Genomic DNA, 9,170 nt, shown 5'->3' with positions numbered 1-9,170 from the left:
AGGGAAAGCTGCTGAAGGAAATGGCCCACACTTAAATCACTTCAGTTACCCGTCATCAGAATGGTTTGATCGAACGGAAAAACAACAAACTTCCTCCTTTTGAATAATGCACAAGTTATGTGCATCATTCAGACAATGCTAGATTTAGATAAGTACGATTTAGAAAAGAAGGTTTAATAAGTACGGAATAGTACAGAGATAGCAGGTCAAATTTGCTAAATAATTATCATAATAAATAGTTATATTATATTTATTATATTATATTTAGTGCTGTCAAACGATTAATCACGATAAATAAACAAAAAATAAACGTTTTTGTTTACATAATATATGTGTGTGTGCTGTGTATATTTATTATGTATACACGTGCATATACATTCATAAAGTCTTCCAGTTTTGTGGACAGTCACACGAAGACCCATCACTAGTCAGATGGTGTGTGTATTTATATATACATAATAAATATACACAGTACACACATATATTATGTAAAGAAAAACTTTTATTTTGGATGTGATTAATCACGATTAATCGTTTGACAGCACTAATTATATTATATTATATTATATCAGTATTATATCAGAAATATCAGTGAAGAGTGATGCCTCATTTTCTTTTTCTTTCTTTTTTAAATGTATAATTGATCAATTCAATTAAAGATATCCTGTCTGCTTTTTTAAAATAGTTTTGTCTGAGCTTTGTCATTTTTTTTTATTTAATTTTTTTTTTATATTGGCTTAGTGTTTGTTATATTTAGATAATGATATCTAAATCTGTTATATTATATTATTTTATTTTATTTTAGATTAGATCAGATCATATTATATTTGTATTTGAAATACCAATGGAGAATGATGCCTCATTTATTTATTTTTTTATTATTATTTATCATCAATACAATTAAAGATATTCCTTACTTTTTAAAAATAATTTTCAGTGAACTTTTTCCTTTTTCTGGTTTCTTTTTTGATACTATCTTAGACTTTTTGTCCCTTTAGAATATTTTTTACAGCATTTATTTATCATTTACTTATTTGTATAACATTTAGCGAGTATCAGTGACACTTTTTGTTTTTGTAAATTAAACTATACAGCAGTTATTTTCCAACAAATGCCAAAAAAAAAAAACCAATGTTGTTTTCTTTGGTCAGGCTCACGCACTAGGCAGCGGTCGTGCGGTACGTCCCATCAAACTACATATTACTGATACTAACACTGGGTGACAAGGGGCATAAAAGCCAATATGAGTCTCTTATTCTGTAGTTCACAAGACATGTGTCTTTTTAATAATAGTTAAGGTGCTTAAAGGTAAGAATTAGAGATAAGTATTGGCTTTTATGTGTGCTTGAATCAGTGTGACCTTTAAAGTTGGGTAAGGACTAGTCCTGGGGTGCCGTGCATTGTTTTAGCACAGAGCATGAACATTTCTACTCATCCTTATATGCAAATTTTGCCTGACCTATAGAGGTGAAACTTGCATAACAACATAAACAGACAGTTTACCATTCTTCATTAATTAATTAAATGTTCAGCTCTGTCTCCATTGCCATTGTGTTGTGGGTTTTGTTGTGTGTTTTGTTTGGCAGAAGGTGTAACCATTATCGTGATCTAGCATGTAATGGTTTTTCCATCCCTCATTCTCGGGTGTGACAGCATGGCATGTTTAAATATGCAGTGTATACTTGGCATGTTTGTGAAAGTGATATGTTGGTTTCAGGAGGAGTTCTGCTACCCCGTCGAGTGCCTGACTTTGACCGTAGAGGAGGTGATGCATATCAGACAGGTTCTTGTTAAAGCAGAGCTGGAGAAGTTCCAACAGTATAAAGATGTCTATAATGCGCTAAAGAAAGGAAAGGTAAATTTACTCTTCACATTCATTGCCCGCTCTACATGTATAGCACTATATACATTAGCCCAAGCTTATGTTTTGGGATTGTCTTCTTGTTTGGAGCACATGATGCTGTCTATTCAGGCAGCTCACTAGGTTTTGAACATGCTAGGTGTGTAAGCAAGTGTTTGATTGTGTAACCCTTCCTCTCAGCTTTGCTTCTCATGTCGGACGAAGAAGTTCTCGCTCTTCACCTGGTCCTACACGTGCCAGTTCTGTAAGAGGTGGGTGGAGATTCTCATTTCAGACTTGAAATGAAGAAAGTAAAGTGATGTGCAGTGGAATCATATTTTTTCTTCTTTTCTTCTCACAGGCCTGTTTGTTCACAGTGCTGTAAGAAGGTAAATGTTCACCAAGGCTGTATTTATTTGATCAAAAATACAGTAAAACAGTACATATTATTACAATTGAAAATACATGTTTTGTATTTGAATCTGTTTTAAAATGTAATTTATTTCTATGATGCAAAGCAGAATTTTCAGCATCATTTCTCCAGTATTCAGTCACATGATCCTTCAGAAATCATTCTAATGTGCTGATTTGCTGCTCCTTTTATCATTATTATCAATGTTGAAAAAAATTTTGATGAATAAAAACAGCTTTTATTTGAAATAGAAATAAATCTTTTGTAACACTATAAACACTGACTTTTGATCAATTTAATGCATCCTTGCTTAATAAAAGTATTAATTTCTTATTGACCCTAGAGTTTTGAACAGTAGTGTGCTTTTTTCACTTTGCTAATGACCTCATGCCCTCTCATCTCAGATGAAGTTGCCCTCCAAGCCCCATGCCAGCCTGCCCATCTCCTCTCTGGGCCCCAGCATCCTGCCCAAAAAGGAGTCTGCAGTGTCAGCCGCGACAGAGAAGCCCTCCTCCACATCCAGCCACAAGCGTCACAGCCTTCAGCGCACAATGTCCAGGTGAGCTTCACAAATGATGAGAGAGTCTGTATCGTTTGTACCAGGATTCATAAGGGAGATGCAGAGGGTTTGAGAGCATTAAAACAAGCATTAACATTAAAATAAACAAATGCGACTGTTTGTGAGAATGTAGTGTCATTTTCACATTCACATAATTTCCAACATTTTGGTGGACCAAAGTCTACAACATTTCACCAGAATTGCGCCAGAATAAAAGCTTGAATTTGGAATGTTAAAAGCTCAATTGTTTGAGCCAGTGTTATTTTACTATCATTTAGATACTATACAGCATTTTATAATTTGAATCTGTTTTTATTTTTGTATTTTCTGTTTTCATTTTAATTTGAGTAATTTTGTGTGTTTGTCATTTTTATTAGTTTTTAAAAATATGTCTGATTTCTTTATTTCCATTTTAGTTGTAGTTATTTTAGTACATTAGAATAAACGAAATAAAAAAGAGCAAGACTGCTTTGGCAACTATTTAAATAACATATTATATTACAATATTTATTATAAAACATTTCATTTCAGTTAACTTTATTTTAAAATAATAAAAATGTTTTTATCATGCTTTTAGTTTTAGTTAACTATGATAACCCTGGTGTGAATGTTTGAAAGCGAAACATTTAAGACATACATATTAGTATTATAACTTGTAGTGTAAAATAACATTTTTATTACATTTTCTTTATTTTACACTACAATTGTAATTCACAACAACAATGTTTCTGTCTTAATTTTTTATAATTAGAGGTAAAACATTATTAGTATTATTATATTACATTATATTATATATTAAATTTAATTGGGTACCTAAAACACAAGAATATAATGTAGACCGAAACACAACTAAAAAGAGGATTGAGGTCACTTTAAAGTTCAGATACAAAGTTAAATGTTTATCATATCACAGTTGATATATGACAAAATAATCAAGTCATGCAGCCCTTTATATAAATAAAACTCAAATAATCAAATAAAACCCTTACTAAAAAGTTTTACCTGCATTACTTGTTTTTACTTTACTTGCATCAGAGAACCGTAAACATGTAATTGTGTTATTTAAATGATTGAAATATTTAATACTTCAAATCAAATTGGGTTCTAAAGGGTTCAGCTGACAAAACAGTTTGTGAACTCTTGATCTGTAGCGTGGTAATGGCTGCCAGGAAGATCATTTCTTGTGACGATTCCTCTCTCAGATCATCAAAGCACGCTGAGCGCTCGTCCTCCAAAGACGAGCTGGAGCTGCCGGAGCAGTTCACAGAGGACTGGAGCAGCATGGAGGTCTGCGTGGACTGCAAGAAGTTCATCAATGACATAATCAGCAACAGCAGGCGCAACCTGACCACCAAACGTGCCCGGCTGCACCGCAGGACCCACTCTGTCTACATGTCCAACACCAGCTCTTCCAACTACAAACCCTCAGAACGGACTATCAAAGAGGTTTAGGATGTTACATACTGTATGAAAAATACGCCCACTTTTGTTAGCTTTGTAACGTTCCTTCAATATCACTTCTTTTCCATTTAAAAAGTGCCAGAGGTGAAGGAATAAAGCCATCCCTCTTCCAGCATGAGTCCTTAAGCACCAGCCTTCTCAGGAAAAGGTTTCTTCTGTGATTAAAGCTTTGGAATGTAGTTTAACACACTTTAAATTGACTTTGACCAGCTTTTCTCAAATGAACACACATTTGAATGAAATGACAGTGTGAAAAAAGATATTGCAAGGCTGCTTTGATCACTGAAAGACACAAGGCCTGAATGTAAATTTTTCAATGGAGCTCAATTGTATGTGAATAGTTGCTGAATGCTCAGCCTAAATGTAAATAGGCATCCAAACTGACTTATTTTCCCCTTTTAGGAAGTACTAGTCGATTGCTGAAAGACCAAGAGACTGTAGATTTATTCAGCCTCCGCAACAATTCAAGATCAAGTCTTACCAAATGTTTTTCTTATTGTTTGTTAAAATTGCTGCTGTGATTGTGACATGGTCCAAACGAATGCCGCTTTAGATAATTACAGAAAGTACTTACAGATAAATATATTTTTCCTGTCTGATGGCAGTGTTTTTGAGATTTTAGTCAAAGATGAGGGTCAAGAAGTGTTTTTTAAGAGCTGATGCTGAAAGCTGTAGTGTTTCTTAAAGGAGTGATCGGCTGTGCCAAACAAATCTCCACTATCTGAGCAATATGTGTCTTGGACCTGATGTACATAGTCAATAACATTTACCGGAGATGGTGACGGCCCAAAGGGGGAAGCCAGTTCTCTCTTTTATATAGGAAGTGACTTTTGTAGGATATGTTTATGTACATGCTGTATATCCGAATCTCATCTGATCCACTTATCTATTAAAATAGGCTCTATTGTTCTAAAGTTATGATTTATATTATTAATAATGATTATTTTATTTTTCAGTGTCAAATGTTGCTTTCTTTTCATGTTCACTCAACAACTACAAATATTTTGTTATTTTTCAGCTGCACATTTATTTTGACGTCTTAAAACTTTGTAAATTAATTTATAATATATTATTAATTACTGTTCTGTGCAATGAAACACCCCAGGAGACTTTAAATATGAAGGTACTGAAGTCATGTCAGGGTTTTTGGAAGGATTGTTTCTGTTTGTCCTTAAATTAAAAGAAAATACACACACTTGGTATATGGTATACAGGCCTGTTCTTTTGTTTTGTGCAAAACTGACTGTACTGCCTTCCGCTGAAGAATGATTGGTGTGCATGATGAAATCTATGATTTAAAAAAAAAATAGAACTGAATTGCCTATAAATAAAGCATCAAATTTGAATATTTGAAATTGAATTTGATTTTATTTCACACTCCTCATCAGAATTGCATTGATATGCCAATGAAGAATTTTGTGCTTACATTTATCTCATATGATGAAGATAACATTACTAGGATGTATTAAAACATTTAAATTAGATACCCCTATGGAGCCATAAAAAAGGTCTATCATCTGTGAGGATGTTAATGACACCGGCAATTTAACATTATTTGCAAATGATATGATGTGTTTAAGCTTCAAAATAATGCAAACTTATCTACATATTCATGCCTTAACATGTAGCCTTTAATAATAGCCACATAATGTTTTTGTGACAAATTTATGGAGGAATAGACCAGGTTATATATATTACAGTGCGTTTAATGGATTGTACTGTTATTTAACAACAGATAGATTATTCAGATGACAAAAGTTTTTAGTTGTGAGCTTTGAAAATTACGTAATCTAGTACTTTGATATAGTGTCGTTGTAAAGACTGTAGTCTATCCCTCATAATCTCGTTTTTACCCGCGTTAAATTCAATATGGCGTCTAACCTGAGGCCTGTTGTACGGTTTCTATGGTCTTTGGACGTTTGGGTTTGAAAAAAAACGAAACTAAAGATTTTTTGCTTATGATTTTGACATTTGACTGTCTAAATAGAAGTGAATGCTTGTCCCAAACTAGTGGGAAAGAGACAGAACTGCAATTCTCCACTAGAGGGCAGAAAAACATCACTTTCAACAGCTGACTAAAACTTCTGGCAAATTCTACATTTCTTAAACGGTTATGTATCATTTACATTTACATTTATTCATTTAGCAGACGCTTTTATCCAATGCGACTTACAATTGGGAATACATCAAGCGATTCATCTTAAAGAGGCAAATAGACACAGGAAGTGCTCGTGATACCAAGTTTCAAGCATTGTTCAAATAAGTACAAGCTAGACAGGGAAAGATTAAAGAAAGGAGAAAACAAAGTAATTTTTTTTTTTTTTAGGATGAAGTCAAATAGTGACGAAAGAGATTAATGTTCATCTGTCGCTTGAAAATTGTCAGGGAATCAGCATTCCGGATAGGGTTTGGAAGATCATTCCACCAGCCAGCCATGTAGCATACATAATCGCACTGTAATCTTACTAAAAATCGTGTTAGTAATTAAAAATCTCTCTTTCCTTCTAAAAAAAAAAAGTAATTTTGAACAAAATAAATAATTATTAGTATAGTCCATGTTTTTTCTGCACATGTTGTGTGTGGTAAACAACAACAAACCACTTTCTAAATGTGACAAACTGCTTCATTGTGCACTTTGACCCTGCTTGTGTCTCCTTTTCCATTACATGAGCAGAACATGGTGGTTATTGTAAAATGTTTGTGAAAAATTTAGTAAAATTATTAGTTTATTTATAAAATACAGATTTGTATGAGCTGTTTTCGTTCATTTCAGATATGCATAGCAATACCCATGACATTCAGATCAGAAATACAATTGCACAACAACGTAATATGTCCAAAATACAGCACATAATTACTTAAAGTCTCAATATTTTACTTTTGATTTTTCTATTTCAAATAAAAAAACACCACTTATCAATACACTTCTGACGACTTTTTTCAAAAGGCCTAATTACATAGATCATGCCGACTTATTTGCAAACAAACACATTCCCGCTGAGGTTCAGCTGAAATGGTTCAGCTTAATGGGCTTGAGTCTATGAGAGTGGACTGTATACTGAGATGATAGTGGCAAAACAAGCCTGTCCTGCAGTCTGCTTGGTGGTTCCCATGACAACAGTTGTCAAGGGCTATCTATGCTTGAGGGGTGTACTTTCTATCTAAAAGCTTGGGGCTAAAGTTAGTGGTGAGTTTTAGCTCCAGACCAGCTGTGCTTCCGATTATGCTGCCTCTCCCGCGGTCAGGCCCCTTTGTTATGCTCAGTATGTAGGCTAGTTGTTTACTTCTTGTTGCGTCGTGAAATGACAAAGTGCAGTGAAAACTAAGCTGAATCGATCCGTTTTAGAAATGAATAGCTTAGAAACCCTTCAATATTTCTTTCATTCAGTCGTGCAATTCAATAGAAAAACAGAGATGTCTAATATACCTCATTTTTGGTTTAATCATCAAAGGTAAGGTCAGCAGGCACAAAGTAAACCGTTTCCAAGCAGCATTAAATACTAGGAGGCAATGGACATCTTGACTGAATGTATCTTAAGTGATGTCAAGGCTCTTCAAGCCCATATTTTTTATTTGATAATGGAGTTTGTGGACAAGAAAACCTCTTCAAACCGTAAGCAAGTGCACTTTGAGATTAACATAATGCAGCAAACACAAATCATTGCTAACAAGCACTTCCTGTTCTTTCAGAAGTCATGATTTCATTTATATCATCAAAGTTTTTTTTTGCTACAAGGGGGAAATAAGAAATAAAATACATGGCCAAAAGTATGTGGACACCACAATTCATTCATTTAGCTGTGTGTTTGCGTACACTGTGTTCCGATTTATTATGTTTGATGATCTCTATTCAGTTTTCTTAAAATATTAATTGTCTTTTTTGCCTTTTGCAAGAGATTCATGTTTTTCATCTTCAAAAAAATCTTTCTTGCATTCTTTCTTTTTTCCATTTAGCCTAAGAAGAACTGACTATTTAACAAACCTGTCTGAGATTGATACCAGTTATCTAAAAAAAGTGAAATAAAACAAACTAAAATCTGTTTATTAATAATAATAATAATGTTTATTTTACTGAAATCCTACTGATATGTAACTTACATAATATGGAACACAGTGTATGCATGTATATGTATCTATTAGTTGTTATTATAATTATATATAGCCTAGTCACCTAGTTTATTTTGTCCATTGACCAAGTTTTATTACAGATATATATAGCCTACCTTTTTATCATCAGACAAAAAATAAATAAAAGAATATAAAATAAATCAAGCAATATATTTTGGTCATGGAAAAGGCTCAGAAGGCAATTGTCAACTAGCAGCTTCAGGTAAAAATGAAACAATTTTAATTAATCGCATTTAATTATAGTTTAGTTCAGTATTAAGTTTGAATCAGTTTGTGAAAATGACAGATCTGGATCACAGACATAACCCTGTTAGTGTACGGATTAATTGTGGATTAATTTTCACAGACTGTAATGTTGTATTTCTCCCATAATTAACCCAGTAATTAGTTCTTAAAATATACAGTAGTCAACATTTGAAGTGGATCAAAAAAGTTAATCAAAGTTGTCCTAAGATAAGAACCACTGATCTATAATGACTTCTAATGAATGTTCTCTATTATAGATCAGTGATAAGAACACATTTTGGTTTTAGGTTTTAGGACAACTTTGATGAAAGGTTTTGATCCTCTTCAAATGTTGACTAGTGTATTTTTAAAATGATTTTTTAATATATGATAAAAATTAATAACTATACTTTGTGTTATATGGCCCTCATGATACAAAAACTAAGCACTGCTGCAAGGGGCTTTCTAAAGTTGTAAAGTTAATTGTTGAAACATGGTAGTTTATTGGTCCTCAAGCAGGACCTAGAGAACCTATAGGCCAGTGC

At 33.2% G+C, this 9,170-nt stretch overlaps 1 protein-coding gene across 7 annotated transcripts in view; it reads left to right on the top strand.

Annotated features, from left to right (window-relative positions):
• The window catches only part of spire1a (spire-type actin nucleation factor 1a), a 60,782-nt gene extending 55,334 nt beyond the window's left edge, over positions 1–5,448 (top strand). For 5 of the 7 annotated variants that reach the window (XM_016504292.1, XM_016504298.1, XM_016504297.1 and 2 more), the window contains 6 exons: positions 1,152–1,178; positions 1,718–1,855; positions 2,042–2,112; positions 2,202–2,229; positions 2,657–2,811; positions 4,014–5,448. In XM_016504292.1, coding sequence (XP_016359778.1) covers positions 1,152–1,178; positions 1,718–1,855; positions 2,042–2,112; positions 2,202–2,229; positions 2,657–2,811; positions 4,014–4,263 — 669 coding nt within the window. In that variant the 3' untranslated portion in view covers positions 4,264–5,448. The remainder of the gene's footprint in view (positions 1–1,151; positions 1,179–1,717; positions 1,856–2,041; positions 2,113–2,201; positions 2,230–2,656; positions 2,812–4,013) is intronic. The other 2 variants (XM_016504296.1, XM_016504294.1) reach the window with 1 other exon arrangement.
• The last annotated feature ends 3,722 nt before the right edge of the window (positions 5,449–9,170 follow it).

This window comes from Sinocyclocheilus anshuiensis, unplaced genomic scaffold (assembly GCF_001515605.1).
Source record: "Sinocyclocheilus anshuiensis isolate Anshui unplaced genomic scaffold, SAMN03320099.WGS_v1.1 scaffold54, whole genome shotgun sequence".
Classification (NCBI taxonomy): Eukaryota; Metazoa; Chordata; class Actinopteri; order Cypriniformes; family Cyprinidae; genus Sinocyclocheilus; species Sinocyclocheilus anshuiensis.
Note: the sequence above shows the minus strand (reverse complement) of the source record. Positions and strands in the feature narration are given on the sequence as shown.